We start from the raw sequence: 24722 nt of genomic DNA on the forward strand, positions 1-24722 counted from the left end.
TATACAAACAAAGAAAAGCCATCACCAATTTCTTGATGATCCAAGCAGATAGGAGTACTCCCCTGTATAACTTCAATGTGAGCCAGTGGCAGCTCATACGTGACACCTGACGTTTGCTGAGGCCCTTTGAGGAAGCCACATTATTTGTAAATCGCCTGGATTACGGGATGAACAACGTAATTCCACTCCTACATTGCCTACAAAAAATGATTGAAACGATGGTTGGTCATGGTAATGGAGACGTTGCGCATACATCTCACGGCTACATGAGAAACATAGAATGTGCTGGCAGATAAGAACCATTTGGCCCATCTAGTCTGCCCAATAATCTGAATCCTATCAATTGTCCCGGACCCTATCTTATATGAAGGATAGCCTTATGCTTATCCCATGCATGTTTAAACTCCTTCACTGTATTTGCAGCGACCACTTGTGCAGTAAGGCTATTCCATGCATCCACTACTCTCTCAGTAAAGTAATACTTCCTGATATTACTTTTAAACCTTTTCCCCTCTAATTTAAAACGATTTCCTCTTGTGGTAGTTTTTCTTCTTTTAAATATGCTCTCCTCCTTTACTGTGTTGATTCCCTTTAGGTATTTAAAAGTCTCTATCATATCCCCCTCTGTCTCTTCTTTCTTCTATACATGTTAAGGTCCTTTAACCTTTCCTGGTAAGTTTTATCCTGCAATCCATGTCCTACTAGTTTAGTAGTTCTTCTTTGAACTCTCCCTAAAGCAGTGGTTCTTAACCTGGGTTCGATCGAACCCCAAGGGTTCGGTGAGTCAGTCCCGGGGGTTCAGCGGGGGAGGTCACAACAGGACAGGCAAACCAAGCAATTGCTTGGGGCCCCGAGCTGGCCCGAGCTGGGACACTGCCTGCCTAATGTGGGGGGAACACTGCCTGCCTAATGTGGGGGGACACTACCTGCCTAATGTGGGGGGGACACTGCCTGCCTAATGTGGGGGGGACACTGCCTGCCTAATGTGGGGGGCAACACTGCCTGCCTAATGTGAGGGGGAACACTGTCTGCCTAATGTGGGGGGAACACTGCCTGCCTAATGTGGAGGGAACACTGCCTGCCTAATGTGAGGGGAACACTGCCTGCCTAATGTGTGGGGAACACTGTCTGCCTAATGTGGGGGAACACTGCCATTGTTGCTAAAATTATATGAGAGTGGCACTTGCCAAGGTAAAGCCACGCATTTCTGAACTGGTCTCTGAAAGACAACAGCAGAAGCCACACTGATTTGCAGTAAATATTCATTATGTTTTAGTTTTTGCGTGAAAATCATGTTTTCATGGTTTTGTTCTTTGTTCTTAATGGTTTTGTTCATTTTGTGCACCTATGTATAAATATATACTTAAATATATACCTCCTATGTTTGGAATTTGAAAAAAATCATATTTTATTTTTCCAATTAAGAGGGGTTCGATGAATGCACATATGAAACTGGTGGGGTTCAGTACCTCCAACAAGGTTAAGAACCACTGTTCTAGAGTATCTATATCCTTTTGGAAATACAGCCTCCAGTACTGTGCACAATACTCCAAGTGAGGTCTAACCAGTGTTCTGTAATGCGGTATGAGCACTTCTCTCTTTCTACTGCTTATACCTTTCCCTATACATCCAAGCATTCTGCTAGCGTTTCCTGCTGCTCTATTACATTGTCTTCCTACCTTTAAGTCTTCTGAAATAATTACCATCTATTATTTTAGTCACCCAGTCAAAAAAATAAATAAGATTAGTTTGACATGATCTCCCTGAAGTAAACCCATGTTGTTTTTCATCTTGCAATTCATGGGATTTTAGATGTTCAACAATCCTATCCTTTAGTAGGGTTTCCATTAATTTCCCCACTATTGATGTCAGACTTACTGGCCTATAGTTGCTTGATTCCTCCCTACTGCCTTTCTTGTGAATGGGCACGACATTTGCTAATTTTCAATCTTCCGGGACGACTCCTGTTACCATTGATTGGTTAAATAAATCTGTTAACGCTTTTGTTAGTTCACCACTAAGCTCTACTTCAGGGAGATCATGTCAAACTAATCTTATTATTTTTTGACTGGGTGACTAAAATAATAGATGGCAGAGGAGTAGTAGACATTTGTTGTAGAGATAATCCCAGTAGGGAATTTAAAATAGCTGTACTCCTGGCAGAACTAGCTATTTTGGTTTTCCAGTCGATATCCAGAAGATTGAAGTCTACCATAATGATAACTTCTCCTTTCACTGTCACTTTAGATACTTCTTCAACTAGAACTACTTGTTTAACTTGGCCAGGGGGTCTATATATCACACCTACACGAGTTACTGCATGATTACCAAACTGCAACGTAACCCAGAGTGACTCTATGTTGGCCTCACTAACTTGTATTAGGTTAGATTTTATGCTATCTTTCACATATAGGGCCACTCTTCCTACTTTCTAGCCTTCTCTGTCTCTTCTGTATAAAGAGTACCCTGGTATGGATATGTCCCAGTCATTCCTTTCATTAAACCATGTCTCAGTAAGAGCAACTAAATTGACATTCTCAGATGCCATTATTGACCCAAGTTCATTGATTTAATTACCTAAACTGCGGGCATTCGTAGACAGGACTCTGACCTTGTAATTTCTTAACCTCTCTGCTTCTGACATGTCCTGTCATTGTTTCGGGGGGCAATTGGACTCATGGATTTTTACTCTTTTGCCCCCCCCCCTTCCTTCCTAGTTTAAATGGGTTCATGGAGAACTGGGCTGACTTCGCTGTCGGTTACCGGCTCTACCGTAGGGACGGGCTGCACCTCAATGGGGAGGGTGCAGCTTTGCTTGGGGAGAAGATGGCTAGAAGGGTGGAGGAGTGTTTAAACTAGGGACTTGGGGGGAGGGAACCTACAGTAAAGAGGGGGAAGATAGTGTAGATAGAGAGGTGGGAATTATAAATGTACCTGGGGGTGGAGCGGAGGGAGGGGTTAGAATAGTTAATAGGAATAAGCTTCATAGGAAAATAAAACTTACACCCTTGAATCCCATTAACCCCAATAACATAAAGGATGGAAATGTAAAGTGTATGTTCACAAATGCCAGAAGCCTAGCAAATAAAATGGGGGAGCTTGAGGCCTTGATACTGGAGGAACATATTGATATAGTTGGGGTCACTGAGACATGGCTGGACTCCTCGCATGACTGGGCTGTCAATCTGCAGGGGTTTACATTGTTTCGCAAGGATAGAATGAACAGAAAAGGTGGTGGAGTCTGTCTGTATGTAAGAAGTGGTATGAAAGTCAGTGTGAACGATGCCATAGTGTGTGATGATTCTGAGGATGTGGAATCATTGTGGGTAGAATTACAAAAGGAGGGAAATACTGAAAAAATAGTATTTGGTGTAATCTACAGACCCCCTAATATCACTGAAGAGATAGAAGTTCGGCTTCATAAACAAATAGAGAGGGCCGCCCGGGCAGGTACAGTGGTAATAATGGGAGATTTTAACTATCCAGATATAGATTGGGGTCCGGGGTTGGCTAAAACTACAAAGGGGCGACAATTCCTAAATTTATTGCAGGATAATTTTATGGGCCAGTTTGTGGAGGACCCAACAAGAAGTGATGCCTTGTTGGATCTGATCATTTCCAACAACGCAGAGCTGGTTGGTAATGTAACTGTGCGGGAAAACCTTGGTAATAGCGACCACAATATAGTTACTTTTGACTTAAAATGTAGAAAACAAAGACAGGCGGGGAAGGCAAAAACATATAACTTTAAAAAGGCAAATTTCCCTGGGCTGAGATCTGCACTACAGGACATAGACTGGGGGGAGGTGTTGTCAAATACTGATACAGAAGGTAAATGGGACATCTTTAAATCAACTCTAAATAACTATACAGCTAAATATATACCAAAGGGGAACAAATATAAACGATTAAAACTAAATCCTACATGGCTGACACATGATGTTAAAAGAGCAACAAACAACAAAAAAATAGCCTTCAAAAAATTCAAATCTGATGGGTCAGCTATAACATTTAAACAGTACATAGAGCTTAATAAAATCTGTAAAAATGTAATAAAAACAGCAAAAATTCAAAATGAGAGACAGGTGGCCAAAGAAAGCAAAACTAATCCTAAATATTTTTTTAGATATATAAATGCAAAAAAAACAAGGACAGAGCATGTAGGACCCCTTAATAATGATAATGGGGAGGTTGTCACAGGCGATCAAGAGAAGGCGGAGCTACTGAATGGGTTCTTTAGTTCTGTATACACTATGGAAAAAGGAGCTGACATTGGCCAGGTCATTGCTGGTAACACATCATGTAATGTACTGAACTGGCTTAATGTAGAGATGGTACAAGGTAAGTTAAGTAATATAAATGTAAGCAAATCCCCAGGACCGGATGGACTACACCCAAGAGTTCTTAGAGAGGTAAGTTCAGTAATATCTGTACCCCTGTTCATGATATTTAGAGATTCTCTGGTGTCTGGTATTGTGCCAAGGGACTGGCGCAAGGCGAATGTGGTGCCAATCTTCAAAAAGGGCTCTAGGTCTTCCCCAGGAAACTATAGACCGGTAAGTTTAACGTGCATTGTGGGTAAATTGTTTGAAGGACTTATAAGGGATTACATACAGGAATACATAGGGGATAATTGTATTATAAGTGATAGCCAGCATGGGTTTACTAAGGATAGAAGTTGTCAAACCAATCTAATTTGCTTTTATGAAGAGGTGAGTAGAAGCCTTGACAGAGGAATGGCTGTGGATATAGTGTTTCTGGATTTTGCTAAAGCGTTTCCTAAAGCTGTCCCTCATAGACGTCTGACAGGTAAGTTAAGGTCTTTGGGTTTGGAAATTTTAGTTTGTAACTGGATTGAACACTGGCTCATGGATCGTACCCAGAGAGTGGTGGTCAATGATTCGTACTCTGATTGGTCCCCGGTTATTAGTGGTGTACCCCAAGGTTCAGTACTGGGCCCACTGTTGTTTAATTTATTTATCAATGATATAGAGGATGGCATTAACAGCTCTGTTTCTATCTTTGCAGATGACACCAAGCTTTGTAGCACGGTACAGTCTATAGAGGATGTGCATAAGTTACAAGATGACTTGGATAGACTAAGTGTCTGGGCATCCACTTGGCAAATGAGGTTCAATGTGGATAAATGTAAAGTTATGCATCTGGGTAATAATAACCTGCATGCATCGTATGTCTTAGGGGGGATTAAACTGGCAGAGTCACTAGTAGAGAAGGATCTGGGTGTACTTGTAGATCACAGACTACAGAATAGTATGCAATGTCAGGCTGCTGCTTCCAAAGCCGGCAGGATATTGTCATGTATCAAAAGAGGCATGGACTCAAGGGACAGGGACATAATACTCCCCCTTTATAAAGCATTGGTACGGCCTCACCTGGAATATGCTGTTCAGTTTTGGGCACCTGTCCATAAAAGGGACACTGCGGAGTTGGAAAGGGTGCAGAGACGCGCGACTAAACTAATATGGGGCATGGAACATCTTAGCTATGAGGAGCGATTAAAGGAGTTACAATTGTTTAGTCTTGAGAAGAGACGTTTAAGGGGGGATATGATAAACGTATATAAGTATATTAATGGCCCATACAAAAAATATGGAGAAAAACTGTTCCAGGTTAAACCCCCCCAAAGGACAAGGGGGCACTGTCTCCGTCTGGAGAAGAAAAAGTTTAGTCTCAAGGGGCGACACGCCTTCTTTACCGTGAGGACTGTGAATTTATGGAACGGTCTACCTCAGGAACTGGTCACAGCAGGAACAATTAACAGCTTTAAAACAGGATTAGATACATTCCTGGAACAAAATAAGATTAATGCTTATGAAGAAATATAAAATCTCATCCCTTCCCCAATATCGCGCCACACCCCTACCCCTTAATTCCCTGGTTGAACTTGATGGACATATGTCTTTTTTCGACCGTACTAACTATGTAACTATGTAACTATGTAAAATACTCCTTAGCAAATTCTTGGAATTGTTCAATGAGTACATTTGTTCCTTTGAGAGAAAGATGCAAACCATCTTTTTTGCACAGTTCCTTTCTATTCCAAGTAGAGCTATCATGACACACAAAGCCAAATCCTTGCTCTTGACAACATTTACTAAGCCATAGGTTGAACCCCTTAATGTGCCTCTGCCTATCATTCTGAACGTTATGCACAGGCAGAACTTCAGAAAATGAGACAGTGGATGCAAAATCCTGTACATCATTACCAAGTGTGATAAAAGAATCCTTCACCTCTGAAATTTCATTGCAGGCCAGGTCATTTGTCCCTAGATGGAAAGAACATGCACTTCCCCTTGCTGCTTTGCTTGCTTAACAAAATTAAGAATACGTCTTCAATCTCTTCTAGCAGTAGCTCCCGGGAAACATCTCACAAAACCATTTTCCTTAAGCTCCACACTTCTTATGATTGAATCAACCAGCAACAGCTGCTTCCTTTCAGATTTTACTTTATCTTTTTTTATCCTTGGCTGCAGTCTTGTATACATTTGACATAGGAGTCGATGGTTTCTCACCTTCTGAGCTTGAGCCAATATCCACGTTTCCCTTGCATTTTGAAAGTACTGCAAATGAATTATGGAGACCCACAGACTGTGGTACATGTCTTCTATTCACAACTCTAACTCTGAGCCCTGTAGGTGCTGAACTGGAGAAGGAGGATGAGGGGCAGAGTGGAGCACAGTTTAGGTTTGATGAGATGGGCGTTTCTTACGCCGAGCGCTCCGGGTCCCTGCTCCTCCCCGGAGCGCTCGCGGCGTCTCTCTCTCTGCAGCGCCCCGGTCAGACCCACTCGCAGGTCTGACTCGGGGGCCCTCTGCGCTCACCTTCCACTGCCATGGCTGCTGGGGAGGGGAGGGGGGGCAGGAGCAGTGCCAGCTCCATTATCAACAGCCTAAGTCTACAGTTGCTGATGAGTAGCTTTCTTCACCTGCACAGTGAAGCAACTCATCAGCAGCAGGTAGACATGGAGCAGGACCTGAACCAGCAGGTGGAGAGCCAGAAGTCATACCTTGTCATGGCCATGCCAACAAACCTCGAAGATCCGCTGGACTTCTGGGCAGCCAAACTTCATTTATGGCCACAACTAGCAGAGTTTGCCCTGGAAAAGCTGGCCTGCCCGGCCAGCAGTGTGCCATCAGAGCGGGTGTTTAGTGCGGCCAGGGCCATAGTCACCCAGAGGCGAACTCGTCTGTCCACGAAAAATGTGGAGAGACTGACCTTTGTGAAGATGAATCAGGCATGGATCAGCCAGGATTTCCACCCACCAATGCCAGATGCCTAAGAGTAGATTGACCAACACCAACAAACCCTCTTGGGTTATCAATTAGGGTTATGAAACCCTCCTGGGTACTGTGAATGCCTGCTCCTGACTGATCCTGTGTCTTTCAGGAACTACTTGCCTTCATGATGCTTCTGGGCTTGGGCCTTTAATTTTTGGATTTTTGGAATAGATACATACGTGCTTAATTTAAATTTCAAAATTTATGGTGCAATGTATGGGGCTTATTAACCCCTCTTGGGTACAGTTTTTTTCAAAATTTATTAAAATTTTCTCAAAAATAAACTTGAAATTTCCAGAGTACTAACCATTACACCATGGAACGCTTGTTGTGTGTGATTTTTTAAATAAAAATTTCTAAAATAATTCGGTGAGGGATGAACTCTGCTCAGAAAATATTACTTTAGAGAAGAATGTCTTTTTTTGGTCCAACGTCCTGCATTATAGAGTCTTCATAACTTGTTTTGCAACTTACTATATGCTTTCCTTTGCCATCATAAGGTGATTTCACAGAAAGGAACTACTGGAATAGCATTTTTTTTTTTATCTGATACAGTAATACTGATAATGCTAGAACTGTCTTCAGGAGTAACTGGTTAGGACATGGTAAGTTTGTAAGGAGTCAAAAGTGAAATTTTTGTAGCTGAATTGCCATTTACTTTGCCTGCTGGGAATCTTGCACAAACGCTCTATTAACCATCACTTGAGTTTTTTGTCTGTGGTTGGGCACTTCAGTACCTCTGCAACTTTCAAAATTTTAAAGGAATCTTCTGTCTGTTAAATCTGATTGCTTATATTTTCAACCTGTTTAGGATTTACCTCTTTGCCATTAACAGTAAGGTGTTCCTGTACACTGCAGGATTTTGCCATATTTTTGCTCTTTCCAGATTTTGCCACAAGCTGCAGAGATTTTTTAACTGTCTTATGTGCCTTTCTTAAGTGCAGTATAGCTCGGTGTAATCTTTTGGATGTGTGATTGTTCTTACACAAATGTATTTCGTCAGACAACATACCTAAAAAAACTTTAATATTTTCTTCTGACTGAGAACTATTGAATTCTTCTAGTACACCTTTTAATAAGCACTGAAGTTACCCTTTTTTATTCAGTCTATTCTTCATTGTGGGAATATCAATTTTGTGCAAGGCTTTATTTGATGGAACTGGGCTACAGGTGACTGCTATGTCATGTGACTCAACACTGTTATCCATTTTTAATGAGAGTGTCTCAAGGTTGTCATTTTTACTTTCTATTAAAATTGGAGTGTCTGTCTGAATTTCTGAGATAGAATCTGCTATCAGGTGATCTTGAGTTAAAGAATTCGAATCCTCGAATGAGTTACATGTTGCTTGTTGGGATGGACCAATTTCCTATTTTTGTGATCCATAGTGGCTTCGCACTGCTTCAGGTACCTCAAGGATGTGGCATTCAGACACCATATAGTCTCGAATCTGCTATCAGGTGATCTTGAGTTAAATAATTCAAATCCTCAAATGAATTACATGTTGCTTCTTTGGCTGGACCAATTTCCTATTTGTGTGATCCATATTGGCTTCACATTGCTTTTGCCAACTCCAGGCTGTGCCTTTCAGACACCATATAACCTCATCGTACTGATGCCACCTCCAGGCTCTGTCATTGTGCCACCATGTGACATGTGGCTCCTTGTTCGATTTGGTCCATCGTAGCCACACGCTGGGTCCTGGGACACTGAAACTTGATATTTTTAAATTAAAGCCCTCTCATGTACGCATTCTCCTGCCAGATCCAGGCTGTGTCTTTCAGCAACTAGATTGTTTTGGGATGCAGCTGGGCCAGTGCCTAATATGTTTGGATGTTAGCACTACCTAACGTGAGTGCTTAATAGAAATTCCAACATTGATATTTCAATCTTATTGCTTATTAAATCCCCTGATGTACTGCAGAAGCCTTTTCCTGACTGTTTGTTTCAGGAACTAATTTACTTAATGCTGCTTCTGGCCTTGGCCCTGAAATTTTGGGATATTTAGCACTAGCTAAATACATGCTTAATTGAAATTTAAACATTGATCTTGCAATGTAAAGGGGTTATGAAACCCTTGGGTGTACTGCTGATGCCTGCTCCTGTGTCTTTCAAGAATTATTTGGCTTACTGATGCTTCTGGGCTTGGGCTTTAAATTTTTGGATGTTTAGCACAAGATAAATACATGCTTAATAGAAATTTCAACTTTGATCTTTCAATGTAAGGGGTTATGAAACCCTCTTGGTTACTGCTGATGCCTGCTCCTGACTGTGTGTTTCAGGAACTACTTGGCTTATTGATGCTTCTGGGCTTGGCCTTAAATTTTTGGATGTTTAGCACAAGATGAATACATGTCTAATAGAAATTTTAACATTGATCTTTCAATGTAAGGGGTTATGAAACCCTCTTGGGTACTGCTGAAGCCTGCTCCTGACTGCTTCTGTGTCTTTCAGGAATTTCTTGGCTTACTGATGCTTCTGGGCTTGGGCCTTACATTTTTGGATGGTAGCACTACCTAACATGCATCTTCAATAGAGATTTCAACATTCACCTTTTAATTTTAGGGGTTGTGAACCCCTCTTGTGTACTCATGCTGCTTCCTGCTCCACTCTGTCGGCCTGTTGTTCCTGTGACAGTGTGCGACTCTGCCTCCACATCCTCCATTGTGTCCTCAGCCTCCACTGCCCGGACAAGTCTCAGTGGCCCTTCAGCATACCATGTGTGCAGGGCTTGCCGGTGTCCCGCTGTTCTTCACATGGTTTGCCTTGGTGAAAAGTATTGGAAACAATGGCCGGTCAGGGCAATGGAGACATTGCGCCTACATCTCACGGCACCATGAGCACTGTGGGGGCTTGTTAGATTAGGTCCTTTGTACCCACATGCCAGGGTCCGGGACACTAAAACTTTAAAGTTAAAAGTTCAATTTCAAAATCATTGATTTAAATTTCAAATCAAAAAATCATACATTTCAATGGACTTCTCATGCTTCAGCCAACTCCAGGCTGTGTCATTCAGGCAATATATGGTTTACTGATACTTCTGCTGGGCCTGGGTCTGGGACTGAAAATTTCGTTTTGGTAGGTAGCACCAGCTATCCAAAATCTTCATTTTAAATTAAAAAAAATCTTGTTTTTTTTCTTGGGGATTGTGAAGCCCTCCACAACCAACTCCAGGCTGTGTCATTCAGGCAATATATGGTTTACTGGTGCCGCTGCTGGGCCTTGGTCTGGGAATAAAACATTTGTTATGGTAGGTAGCACAAGCTATCCAAAATCTTTGGTTTACATTTCTGAATTCATCTTTTAATCTTAGGGATTGTGAAGGCCTAGTGTTTACTCCTGGCTGTGCCATTCTGCCACTATATGGTCTCCTCATGCTGCCAACACCTCCACGCTGTTTCATTCAGCCACTATATGGTCTCCTCATGCTGCCAACACCTTCACGCTGTGTCATTCAGCCACTATATGGTCTCTCCATGCTGCCAACACCTCCACACTGTGTCATTTAGCCACTGTATTGTCTCCTCATATTGCCAACACCTCCACGCTATGTCATTGAGCCACTTTATGGTCTCCTCATACTGATGCCACCTCCAGGCTCTGTCATTGTGCCGCTCTGCGGCAGTGATTCTAATAGCGATGTCTGTAATCTGCATGTTATTCTGAATAACAGTATTATTTCACTACCCCAGCACACTCCATATGCGTGCTAGAACAAAGCAAAGTGTTCTCTACCCCTATTGAGGCTCTTTGTAGTCCAGAAATAGCCATTTTTAATATACATTCGCCGCAAATAAATTTGAATCAAAACAAATTTTTCAGAAAAATTTGGCAAAACGGCCGAATCCAATTTTTCAAATGTTTGCTCATCTCTAAATATATTCAATAATGACCTTGTAGAGGGGTTGAATAGTAAAGTAGTGATCTTTGCAGATGATAATATACTGTAAAGTGGTCAACACTATAGAGCATAGTGCACTGTTGCAAATGTATCTGGATACGTTGGAGGTTTGGGCTGAGAACTGTCAGATGAGGTTCAACACTGATAAATGTAAGGTAATGCACATGGGGTGGAAAAATCTGGGCTGGGATTGTGTATTAAAAGGGAGAACACTTGGGACGACCGACGTGGATAAGGACTTGGGAGTCTTAGTTAACAGTAAATTTAGCTGTAGTGACCAGTGTCGGGCAGCTTCTGCTAAGACAAATAAAATAATGGGGTACATCAATAGGGGCATAGATGCACACGACAAGGAAATAATTCTACCACTGTAGAAATCACTAGTCAGACCACACATGGAATACTGTGTACAGTACTGGGCACCAGTGTACAAGAAAGATATAGTAGAGCTGGAGAGGGTTCAAAGACGGGCAACGAGGGCAATACGGGGAATGGGAGGACTACAGTACCCAGAAAGATTATCAGAATTAGGGTTATTTAGTTTAGAAAAAAGAAGGCTTAGGGGCGACCTAATAACTATGTATAAATATATCAGGGGACTGTACAGAGATCTCTCCCATGACCTATTTATACTCCGGACTGTATCTATAACAAGGGGGCATCCTCTACATCTAGAGGAAAGAAGGTTTCTACATGAGCACAGAAGGAGGTTCTTTACCGTAAGGGCAGTGAGACTGTGGAATTCTCTCCCGGAGGAGCTGGTCATGGTGAACTCTTTAAAAGAATTTAAAAGGGGTATGGATTTTTTGGAGAGTAAGAACATTACAGGTTATTGATTATTGATCTGTATGGACAGAAGGTTGATCCAGAAATTTATTCTGATGCCATATTTGGAGTTGGGAAGGAATTTTTACCTCTAGTATGAGGGAATTTTGCCTTCCTCTGGATCAACTCAGTAGGGTTATAGGTTGAACTTACTATGTTACTATGTGGCTCCGTATCAAATACATTTACTTTGGAAAAATCAAGATATACCACATCCAGCGATTGACCCCTGTCTAGTCTTGAGATCACCTCCTCATAAAAGGAGGTCACTTTTTGGACCCTTTTTGAATATTGGCATCACATTTGCTATGCACCAGTCTCAGTGGAACAGTTTATGCCATATTCTGTGCCCCTGTATACAATACTACCACACACTGCACCCTGCATATAATACTGCCATACACTGTGCACCTGATTATAACCCTTCCATACACTGCCACCTGAATATAATACTACCACAATACTACAACACACTTCTTCTCAGTTTGTCTGAATCCCACCCCCTATACTGTCCCCCCCACAGACCTATTTCCCCCTACACCCCACAGACACCTCTGTTTTCCCTAGATCCCTCTGTCCTTCTCCAATAGCCCTCTTTCTCCCACTTACAGACCCCTCCCTCCTCTCCAAGCAAGGTCAGAGTCTCTTTGAGAACCCATCTATCAGATACCCTATAAACCCATCTTTTAGATACTCTATAAACCCATCTATCAGATACCCTATAAAGCCATCTATCAGATACCCTATAAACCCTTTAATCAGATACCTATAAACCCATCTATCAGATACCCTATAAACCCTTTTATCAGATACCCTATAAGCCCATCTATCAGATACCCTATACAGTTCCCCAACCTGTGTCTCTCCAGGGGCTGCAAAACTAGACCTACCATCATAGCACAATGTTTTGCAACAGCTGGAAAGCCACAGGTTGGGAAACACTAATATAAAGCTAATAAGTGCAATATTAAGGGATACCTTACAAATCAGTATTCCCCAACCTGTGGGTCTCCAGATGTTGCCAAACTACAACTCCCACCATGCCCTGACATCCTTTGGCTTTTCTAGAACCACTTTAAGTAGGGACATCTATGTGACACCCCATAAAGCAGTGTTCTACAACATATTGCTTGACGCTGTTGCAAAACTAAGGATGTCAGGGCACGATGGGAGTTGTAATTTTGCTTAGTAAACCAAAAGCATATATCACTATTCTGCTTTTTCAGTAAATGCAAACATCAATCCCCTGTTTAACAGAGCTCCAGCAAACTCCTCAAGACGTCAATATAATACACACGATCAGGGGGATAACCATCGATGAAACCAGATAGCTCAGATAAAACATAACACCCAGCATGGGCGATCACTCATGGTTGGGTAGACCCCATGTTTCAGTATTCTATTTATTTTCTTGTTCATTATGATAGAAACATTTTCAGTAAAATAGAGTGTATACAGATATGGTAAGCTACAGCATTCTTGAGCAGAATCCAACTCTCCCAGCCATGGACGCAACAGCATTTCAGTGGTGGACCCCATAGTCAAGCGTACCAGGTGTGGGAGGTTAGAGGATTATATATCTAACAGGTAAACTGCCTATTCACATACAATAGGTTAAATATAAAATGATGCATAATAATTTAAATGATGTATCCAATTTCGTGTTTCGGGGTAGATCAGCTCTTCCTCAGATTGGCATGATGTCTGGACACAGCCTGGATGATTATATATGAGTTTGCAATGCAGTAAAATGACACCAAAATTACTGGGGGGGCCAAAACTGTTACATAAAAACTACAAAACAAATATATACACAAACAATATAAATACATTTAAAGCATGTACGGCACAATTATAAAATATCTCTAAATGTATTGGTATTGTTTGTGCATATATTTGTTTTGTAGTTTGATGGGGTGATGTACCCTGATATGTGTAATTGGATACATCTACTAATGGAATAAAGATCATTTGCTTTATGATACACCTGATCCTCTCTGTGATCTGTCTGGAAGTTTCCGCTTCAAAGGATCTTTCTCTATTGTTTCTTTGTTTTCTCCTTTACTCATATACATCAGGGTGATGGGTCGGTATTGGTTAAATTAAATAAATCATGCAAATAACTATTTAAACATAGAAACATCAAGCTACTTACCCTCTGTGAAAACTTTAGCTAAATTTTCAAGGGGAAACATCAAGATATCATCTCTAAAGACCATATCAGGTTTATTGGAAAAGTAACTCTCCAAATGTTTTCTGGAATCAAATCCATGTTCATGATAGATCTTATGGGAGCCGGAATCCATCGTATAATCTTCTATCACAGACCGGTGACTATCTCTACAACACGATCAGGTTTTAGTATGAAGGTTTTAATATAATTAATACAATAATATAATTACAAGGAATCAGCTTACAAAGTATATTAATAAGAATTCCTTGTGACTTATCATCTCCTTCAGGCAGCCATGAGAATATGTGTTATAAAGAAATCACATGGAACATTAATGATCTTCAAATAAACAGCTCACTAGTATTGCTTAAAGGAAAAAAACAATTAAAAGATTTTCCACCTCCAGTCAGTTATGGGAACATTTCTATACCAAAGAAGGGAGAATACATTTTTTTTTCAAAGTGTTTATTTAAGGTTTTAGCAAGAGCAATAAAATAAACCAATAACTCCAAAAAAGAGCAAAACCATACAACAGGCAACAGAGCAATGTAGCATGGAAGCATATAGTACAAATATAGGATCAGCTCAGGGAGGTATCCTCCCCTAGAAGGTACGCCTGATGAAGCGGTTCTCCACGAAACACATTGCATTTTGGGTAATAAACCTTTCCTTCCTCACCTGAGTTCCATGCGCCCTGCTTCATCCTTAGTTTCTTGAAGGTTTCTGTGTGTCTCCCCTAGAAGGAGCAATTGAGGGGAGTAACCACAGAGAAATTGTCAGCGGCCAAATATCAGGGGAGCAGAAAGCAACTGCTACTCACTGCCTGATCCAATCAAAACAGAACCACAAGACAGACAAATCCAAACACCCACCTCCCTCCAACCTCAGAAACACAACAGCATAACACCAGGCCACCTTAGACCTGTTGAGATGACCGAACCGGAGCATCTGCCGAGGCCCCCAATTGCAAACAAGGCACCCAGACCTTATCAAATTTCTTGGGAATTTTCTTACTTGTGTACAGGGACTGATACAAGGGAACATATTTATTGACTGTTGCTTTCCAGCGAGACAAAGGAGGGAGAAGTCATTAACCCACTCAAATGTGATATTTTATTAACAATTAGATTAAAATAGTACACATACAATATATGGAAAGTGCAGCAGAGAACTGAAAAGATGGCGAGTAAACCAAATCACATAAAATCACAAGGTATAATAATGTCCATTGGGATTGGACAGTGTAAGTACATGGTCATCTGTTTTATATCTTTATAATGAGTGGGCAAAAAGGATGCTAAAAACACATTGCGATGACTGGTTCTGCCAGAAACCACCGGGTTAATGCTTTCTATCCCTGTTGTTTATTTTGGTTGCTGGGACTATGCTTCTGTGCTTCTGGGTGTGGTTCAGTTTGCTGAACCTATTAGGATCCTACTGCTAGCAGCACAGGGATATATAAAGTAGCCTCTTTCATTCATGCCTTTCCTGTGAAAGTTTTTATACTGTAGCTAGCATTCTCTGTATATTATTGTCTTATCTGGTTCTCTGAACTTTTGGCTTGTCTTTAGACTTTTCTTTGGCTCTCCGTTATTGTACTCCGTTATCTCCTGGCTTCTGTTATTTTTGTGTGCCTACAGCTGTTCCCCGACATCCTACTGTATTGTATTTTATTGTTTTGACTTTTTGACTGTCCCTCACTTATTTAGGAAGTGTCCGTCTCCGTGGTTGTGGACCCGTTATTTAGGACGGGTATGCAAGTAGGCAGGGACAGAGGGAGTGGGCAAGACTAGGGCTGCACTCAATCCCTGCCCAACGTGACACACATAGTCCACAATCAGGAGATAACAGCCAATGACCCTATATCCTAGTGTGAAGTCTAGCACAGGACCTTACATCACACACACCATAGCGCCACACAGATGAACACAAGCTAAAGCCCCAAAAGCATGTTTTCGTGTCTTCCTCAAGAATATAACCTGCTCTGTATACTGTTACATGCGTCCCTACCTCGTGCCTTTCTCATTTCTGGAATGCCAGTATTGCTTCCGGTTTAGTTATGGGAACATGTAATATACACTGCTCAAAGAAATAAAGGGAACACTAAGATAACACATCTGAATGAATGAACTAATCGTATGAAATACTTTCGTCTTTGCATAGTTGAATGCGCTGACAAAAAAATTACACAAACATTTTCAATGGATTTTATATGGAGTCACACTTAAAATCAAAGTGGAAAACCACACTACAGGCTGAGCTCATTTTCACCTTAAGGACTGAGCCCTTTTTCGCAATTCTGACCACCATCACTTTAAGCATTAATAACTCTAAGATGCTTTTACCGATTATTCTGAGATAGTTTTTTCGAGACATATTCTACTTTATTTTAGTGGTAAATTTTCGTTGTTACTTGCATCCTTTCTTGGTGAAAAATCCCCACATTTCATGAAAATGTAGCATTTTTCTAACTTTGAAACTCTCTGCTTGTAAGGAAAATGGATATTCCAAATACATTTTATATTGATTCACAAATACAATATGTCTACTTTATGTTGGCATCATAAAATGGAAATATTTTTACTTATTGAAAAAATTAGAGGGCTTCAAAGTATAGCAGCAATTTTCAAAATTTTCATGAAAATTGCAAAATCTGAAGTTACAGATGTTACAGAAATACAACTCCCAGCATGCCTGGGTAGTCTTGGCATGCTGAGAGTTGTAGTTTGGCAACATCTGGAGGGCTACCATTTGGGCACCACTGTAATAGTGGTCTCCAAACTGTGACCCTCCAGATGTTGCAAAACTACAACTCACAGCATGCCCAGACAGCCTTTGGCTGTCTGGGCATGCTGGGAGTTTCAGTTTGGCAACCACCAGAAGGCAGCAGTAAAGATCGCTTTACTGCAACCTTTTCTCCCCCACCGTCGCTTCCCTACCTGCGCCGCTGATCTCCGCAGTCTCCACCGATGATCGACTGTCCCCACAGCATTTTCTAGTCAGGTACTGACCTCCATCTTCTTCCCCCGTTCTGCCCGACATCCAGGGGTGGGCAGAGCGGGGGGTTTCCGTTCTGCCCGACATCCAGGGGTGGGCAGAGCGGGGGGTTTCTATGGTCAGAACTCATTTCTGACTAATGGCAGGGGATAGAAGGAGATCGAAGCACTGCAACCTCACTCCTATCCCTCAGGATGATCGGGGCTGTCACTGACAGCTTCGATCATCCCTATTTTCCAGGCGATCGGGTCACCAGAGACTTGATCAGCCCGGAAAAGCAGAAAATCGCATTTCTGAATTCACATGTGATTTCCTGTGATCACCAACATGGGGGGTCTCAGGACCTCCCTCGGCGATGTGCCAAGATGCCTGCTGAATGATTTCAGCAGGCATCCCGTTCCGTTCCCGGTCTGGTGAGCGGCGGGGACCGGAAATGCTCAGGGCGTACAGTTACGCCCTGAGTCCTTAAGGATCGGGGATGCAGGGCGTATGCATATGCCCTGTGTCCCCAAGAGGTTAAAACAATATGACGCTCAGTAGTGTGTGTGGCCTCCACTAGTGTTGCTCGCGAATATTCGCAATACAAATTTTATTCGCGAATATCGCATATTTGCGAATATAGCACTATAAATTTGCAATTACGAATATTCATTTTTTTTTTGTTTTTTTTTTCACAGTGCACATCACAGCGATCATCCCTCTCTGCTTCCAGATTGTGTGGTGTAAAGAAGGCTCTAATACTACTGTGTGAGCCTGGCGTGCGATTTTTCACATATGCGAAAATTAGCATATGCTAATTTTCGCATATCCAAATTTTCGCATATGCAAAAATAAAACGTGAATATTACGAATATGCAAATTTAGCGAATATATGACGAATATTCGTCCATATATTCGCGAAATATCGTGAATTCGAATATGGCCTATGCCGCTCAACACTAGCCTCCATGTGCCCGTGTGACCTCCCTACAATGCCTGATGAGGTGGCGGATGGTCTCCTGAGGGATGTCCTTCCAGACCTGGACTAAAGCATCTGCCAACTCCTGGACAGTCTGTGGCGCAACGTGGAGTTGGTGGATGGAGCGAGACATGATGTCCAAGATGTTCTCAATTGGATTCAGGTCTGGGGAACGGCCTGTCGAGTCAATAGCATCAATGCCTTCCTCTTCCAGGAAATGCTGACACTATCCAGCCACATGAGGTCTAGCATTGTCTTGCATTAGGAGGAACCCAGGGCCAACCGCACCAGCATTTGGTCTCACAAGGGGTCTGAGGATCTCATCACGGGACCTAATGGCAGTCAGACTACCTCTGGAAAGCACATGGAGGGCTGTGCGGCCCCCCAAAGAAATGCCACTCCACACCATAACTGACCCACCGCCAAACCGGTCATGCTGGAGGATTTTGCAGGCAGCAGAGCGTTCTCCACAGCGTCTCCAGATTATGTCACGTCTGTCACTCAGTGTGCTCAGTGTGAACCTGCTTTCATCTATGAAGAGCATAGGGAGCCAGTGGCGAATTTTCCAATCTTGGTGTTCTCTGGCAAATGCCAAACGTCCTGCACGGTGTTGGGCTGTAAGCACAACCCCCCCCCTGTGGAACTTGGACCCTCATACCACCCTCATGGAGTCTGTTTCTGATTGTTTGAGTGGACAAATGCACATTTGTGGCCTGTTGGAGGTAATTTTTCAGGGTTCTGGCAGTGCTCCTCCTTCTCCTCCTTGCATAAAGGCAGAGGTAGCGGTCCTGCTGCTGTGTTGTTGTCCTTCTACGGCCTCCTCCACGTCTCCTGATGTACTGGCCTGTCTCCTGGTAGCGCTTCCATGTTTTGGACACTACGCTGACAGACACAGCAAACCTTGCCACACAGCAAACCTTGCCACAGCTCGCATTGAGGAGCCACTTGTGTGGGTTGTAGACTCCATCTCATGCTACCACTAGAGTGAAAGCACCGCCAGCATTCAAAAGTGACCAAAACATCAGCCAGGAAGCATAGGAACTCAGAAGTGGTCTGTGGTTACCACCTGCGGAACCACTTCTTTATTGGGGGTGTCTTGCTAATTGCCTATAATTTCTACCTGTTGTAAGTTCCATTTGCACAACAGCATGTGAAATTAATTGTCAATCAGTGTTGCTTCCAGAGTGGACAGTGTGATTTCAAAAAAGTGTAATTGACTTGGAGTTACATTGTGTTGTTTAAGTGTTCCCTTTCTTTTTTTTTACATAAGAAGCATTCAATATGTCACCATTTTTCTCACCAAAAATATTTCTAAGTACTATTAATATACATAGGTACGTATAAGATGCGGTACCGGGACACCACAAACCCCCTTACTTAAGATAAGTCAACCTCGACGTCTGTCCCCTGAGACAGAGGGACTAGGACTAGAACAGGATGCTATAGAACAGGATGATCTGTACTTTTGCTATACATCCTAAGTAGATTAAACACATTTACATTCTTTTGATACCTTTCCTAGTATCTGGATTAGGCAATTAGAAATCTATCTAGACATTTAAATGCTATCTAGACATTTAAAGAAGCTATCTATCCATTAGTTTCCAGCTTCCTATACAACTTTATCAAACTTATTATACATTTTGAAGCTTACTAGACAATTAGGCAGCTATCTGACATGTAGTTGCTAGCTCCTAAGACACTTTATTATCTCTCTATACATTTTTATGAGGCTAAACTGAACATTAGCACATACTTCCTAAGGCTAAGGCTTCCTAGACATTAGTACAGCTTTCTATACAGTTAGCTTTAAGCTGACTAGACATTTATATTATCTCACACATTCTATTTGCCAACAATAAGTTACCTGTTAGTTAGTAAACAAAAGGTCTACTGGCTAGCCGGATGCTAGGTCACAGTAAGGTCGGCTGCTAGGGTCTATTGGCTACACACTACTTATCCCTAGAGCACTTTCAAGACAACCTATTAGTGTATTCCTAGAATTACGTGTTTATTTTTTTCTTATTTGCAAAAGCACCTACTGGCCAGGCAGAGCATCTCACACACGCAATGAAAGAAAAGAAGAAGTGTACCTAACAGTGGCAGGAATTGGGTATCAATATGCTACAATTCCTTAAGTGTTTTCTTAAGTGAGATATTTACTTTGATGTATGTACTAGAGAAATTTTGAGGTAGTACATTTAAGTGAGTAATCTAGGGTACTATTTGTACAAGTACTAGTTTAAGGGGAATTCTCCCTACTATTTTTGGTTGAGACAGGTGTTAGCGATGGGCGACAGCAATAATACTACCCTCGGAGGAGCCGAGGTGTTCCCTATTGAGTTACCTACTAAACACCTTTAGCATTCTATACATTTATATGTACAAGAATTATTTAGGTTTTTAGTATTGAGTGTACGTCGATATTTTCTGTGTACAGCTCTAACTTACTTTTTATGTACATAGAAATTAGACTATTCTCCTATGTACACCCCTTACTTACTACTTATGTACACAGATATGAAGATACCTTCCTGTGCACAGAACCATTTACATATTTACTATACATTCATCAACACTCCAACATGTTTCAGCTGCATGCATCCGATAAGTGCAACATTTATCATAAGAGTTCTTATGAAGCTGGTGGTATAAACATGAAGCAGACTTTTAAGGATCAGCAGTCCACCTACACTAAGAGTCCAAAGAAAATATACAAATTGGCGTGTAAGGATCAGCAGTCCACCTACACTAGGAGTTCATAGGACGGGAAAAGTAAACACGGCCTTAACCACAACTCAGCCGGGTACAGTCCTTAATGAATCTCCTACAAGCTAGGAGTCTCTTGACTTAATAGTCAGGCACAAGCTTAGTGGTTACGTTGCTGAACTTTGAACTGGAACAATCTTAGCACAGTCCTGCTAGGCACAATTCTTGAACTTGGTTGCTGTAAGACAAAATGGTTAGACAGAAAAAAAATATGACATTACTTTAGAGTCTCTTTAGAAGATGTTCTTCTTTACTCTTGTAGTGCCTCTCTATATCTGCCAACATCAAGGGCAGGATTAAACTTAACATAGCTTTGCCACACCACATCGGTGAGGATGAAGCGGTGGAAGGCAGCTTGAGAAGGGGTTATAGGCTTACTGGCCAGGATCACAGTGGGGCAATAGGGCTTGAGCACCATCTCCAAATTAGGAGCAACCCATGACCCTTTCGTTGGTACCTTAGGAACTGGCAAACTCTCACTGCTCCGAGAGGGCCTTGGTACATCTGTGGGTACCCCAGGGTTAGACAAACTCTCACTGCTCCGAGATGGTCTAGGTACCGACTTGGGTGGCCGCAACTTTGGCCTGTTTTCTTCACCCTGTGCAGGACTTGACTCTCGACGGTATGAAGAAGATGATGTACTTGACTCTTTAGGCTCCTCCTCCTTGGGTACGCCGGTGGAGGCTTTAGGAGCAGACCTCTTCGGCCTTAAGTTGAGTGGATTGGTGGGAGTGTCTTTCCAGGTAACGGTTGAAGTACTCTGTGCATGTACTCGATCAGCTCCGGCTCATCTCCGAACACCCATTGCGGCAATTTTGGTGAGCACGGTCGTGCACTTGGCAAGCTTGATTGAGGAATAACCTCAGGGCTGGAGGAGGAAGAATAGGCCGCCTCTGTCCTCCGAGTCCCAGGTCCTGTGGTGAGGGGACAAACTCACCAGTGACGCACCTCCAGGTGTCCCATCACTGTTTGCTGGAGGTGTTTCTGGCCAATCATCATCATCATCAGGCAGTGGGGGAACAGGCCCCCTTTTCGTCTAATGACAACTGCTGCAGACGATCAGCAAGCTCTAGAAAAAGTTGACTGCCACAACTTTCTGTGTTTCCGTTGCCATTTTGCCAACTTGACCTCGTGGAACGCTGCTCTCTGCCATGTCTGTACTCTCCGGCTCTCTCTGCAGACTGAAGAGGCTGCTCTGCGTGGCTTCTTTTATAGTAGGCTTCTCCAAAATGGCGCTGGGCAGGAAGGACGCTATCGGTGCAGCCCCGACTTCCGGTCCCTCCAGAAACAACTCCTGCATCTCTGAGTTCCCTTTCGGCTGGAATACAGCCACTTGGCGTCCAAGCCAAGGGACGGGGCGTGGCGCAGCGCGGGATTTCTTCACGCGCTTTTCCAGCAGCAGTTCGGCTCCGCCTGTGCCGACCGGACCAGAGGATCGCAGCATGAACTCATTGGGCAGTTTACACATTTCAATTGTAGACAAATCTTCGCCTCCCCCCTTACTTTTCTATTGGCACCCTTGTATGGTGTCCACAAGCACCGCTCTTGTATACTGCAACACATGAATAAAGTTCGCTTTCTGGGGGGGAGTACACTTTCACTAGTAGCAATAGTAGGCACACACCCGAATCCTGTTCGTGCAATGCCAAAGAGGCTTTGTGGTAGCCCTTGGGGGTTGTATGGTAGTGGTGGTATGGTATCGGTATGTGAGGGGTTAATGTTAACCCTATAGTTTGTGACGCCAGGCTGAGGGCTGGTATGCTGAGGCAATGCTCCGGCCTATCGCCGCCCTTCCAGTGACAATAGGTGCATGAAATGACTGAAGGTCCACAAGGAGATTAAACTTGAACTTGAACAACTTTACTTAAGTGCTTGCGATACATCCAAGGCACAGTAACAGTCTAGTACAAACAGTCCTTATATTGCTCAGTGACTGACAGTTGTTGCGGACCTTGAGCTATTTAGAAAGTCTCTGAATTTAGGGTAAACCTTTGCAGATCCATCCGGATTTAGGATTTATATTAGGTCCGGTGATGCTGCAGAGTGTCTGGGAATTGAAACACTCTATATTCTGAATTACTCAGCCGTTGCCGCAAGGCTCGGGCCTAACTCACTGTGATAGCTGCTGCGCAGGTCCTTCTCGTCTGACAGCCCAGGAACAAGAGAGAGAGAGAGAGAGAGAAGACAAGGTGCTAAAAGATTTTTTTCCAGAACCTCCCATCTTGGACTTCAGACAACCACCTTATATATACAACAAACGCTGGTTAACAGAAAATTACCCACAGAAAAAGAAAAGGTATGGTGTTTTGGGGCCCAGAGGAAGCGGGAGGAGCAGGGAGTAGTGACATGACATCAGGGTGACCAACATATCACATGATAACCCAGGTTATCATATGAATTTCTGGTTTAACTGTCAATCAGCACAAAGGCCAAGATGAGACAGCAAGAGGGAGAGCAGTTTTAAACCGCTTAAATCTAACAAGATGGTCAGTGCAGTCTGAGCAGCAGATGGAGAGAGCAGGTTGCATTTCACAGATAGAGAGAGAGGGGCTATACAAGGATCCACAGCAAAGAAGTTATTTGTTTACTACAATGCACAGAAAGTCTTTGTCAAGGCTCATAAAAAAAAAAAAGATCAGAACAAATACTAAACAAAGCAAAGCTGTGCTGTGGCAGTCCTATCTGGTAACAATATCTACATAAAGCACCCTAAACTCAGCATAGCGCCTTTAACCACATATACAGGGATTAATTACAAAAATAGTAAACCTACAGGTTGTAATATAGTAGCAGACTAAAACATATGTGCAATTAAAATGCAACAGCCTGATAAAGAAACTGTACATTTAGTTTCCTGGTTCAATTAAACTTATATTATATCTTCCTAGTTGTTAAATAGCAGTAAAGTAAAGGCCAAGATGAGACAGCAAGAGGGAGAGCAGTTTTAAACCGCTTAAATCTAACAAGATGGTCAGTGCAGTCTGAGCAGCAGACGGAGAGAGCAGGTTGCATTTCACAGATAGAGAGAGAGGGGCTATACAAGGATCCACAGCATAGAAGTGATCATTCCCAGCCTCTGTGTGTAGGCTCATCATAAGGGGACCTCCTGTGCATTCCTACTCAAGCTTATTTGTTTACTACAATGCACAGAAAGTCTTTGTCAAGGCTCATAAAAAAAAAAAGATCAGAACAAATACTAAACAAAGCAAAGCTGTGCTGTGGCAGTCCTATCTGGTAACAATATCTACATAAAGCACCCTAAACTCAGCATAGCGCCTTTACCCACATATACAGGGATTAATTACAAAAATAGTAAACCTACAGGTTGTAATATAGTAGCAGACTAAAACATATGTGCAATTAAAATGCAACAGCCTGATAAAGAAACTGTACATTTAGTTTCCTGGTTCAATTAAACTTATATTATATCTTCCTAGTTGTTAAATAGCAGTAAAGTATAACAGACGTGCATGTGACACGGATCTGACCTGTTAAGACTCTTTTTGTGAATACTATTGTTTTCCTGAAACACGCATTACATCTTCCTAGTTATGTGATAATAGCAAAATAAAGACCTCCTGCAAGTGAAATGCATTTGCCCTGTTAACATAGTTTTTGTGCATATTATAAGTTTCCTCAAACATGTATTATATCTTCCTAGTTGTGTGATAGCAGCATAGTAAAAAGCATGTTTAAATGACAAGCATTTTCAGTGTCTTAATGTAGGAACTACAGGGTAGATTAACAAAACATGTGAAGAGGAATAGTTGCCCTGTTGCTCATAGCAACCAATCACTTCTTTC

The 24722-nt window shown here is 42.3% G+C and overlaps 1 protein-coding gene and 1 long non-coding RNA gene across 3 annotated transcripts in view; one reads left to right on the plus strand and one right to left on the minus strand.

The window, feature by feature from the left end:
* LOC130294669 (nicotinamide N-methyltransferase-like) overlaps positions 1-14328 on the minus strand; it is a 31791-nt gene extending 17463 nt beyond the window's left edge. The window contains exon 1 of the mRNA XM_056544862.1: positions 14178-14328. Coding sequence (XP_056400837.1) covers positions 14178-14328 — 151 coding nt within the window. The remainder of the gene's footprint in view (positions 1-14177) is intronic.
* LOC130294672 (uncharacterized) overlaps positions 1-24722 on the plus strand; it is a 46906-nt gene that overhangs the window by 21543 nt on the left and 641 nt on the right. The window lies entirely within an intron of this gene.

Source organism: Hyla sarda, chromosome 10, assembly GCF_029499605.1.
Source record: "Hyla sarda isolate aHylSar1 chromosome 10, aHylSar1.hap1, whole genome shotgun sequence".
In the NCBI taxonomy this organism is placed as follows: Eukaryota; Metazoa; Chordata; class Amphibia; order Anura; family Hylidae; genus Hyla; species Hyla sarda.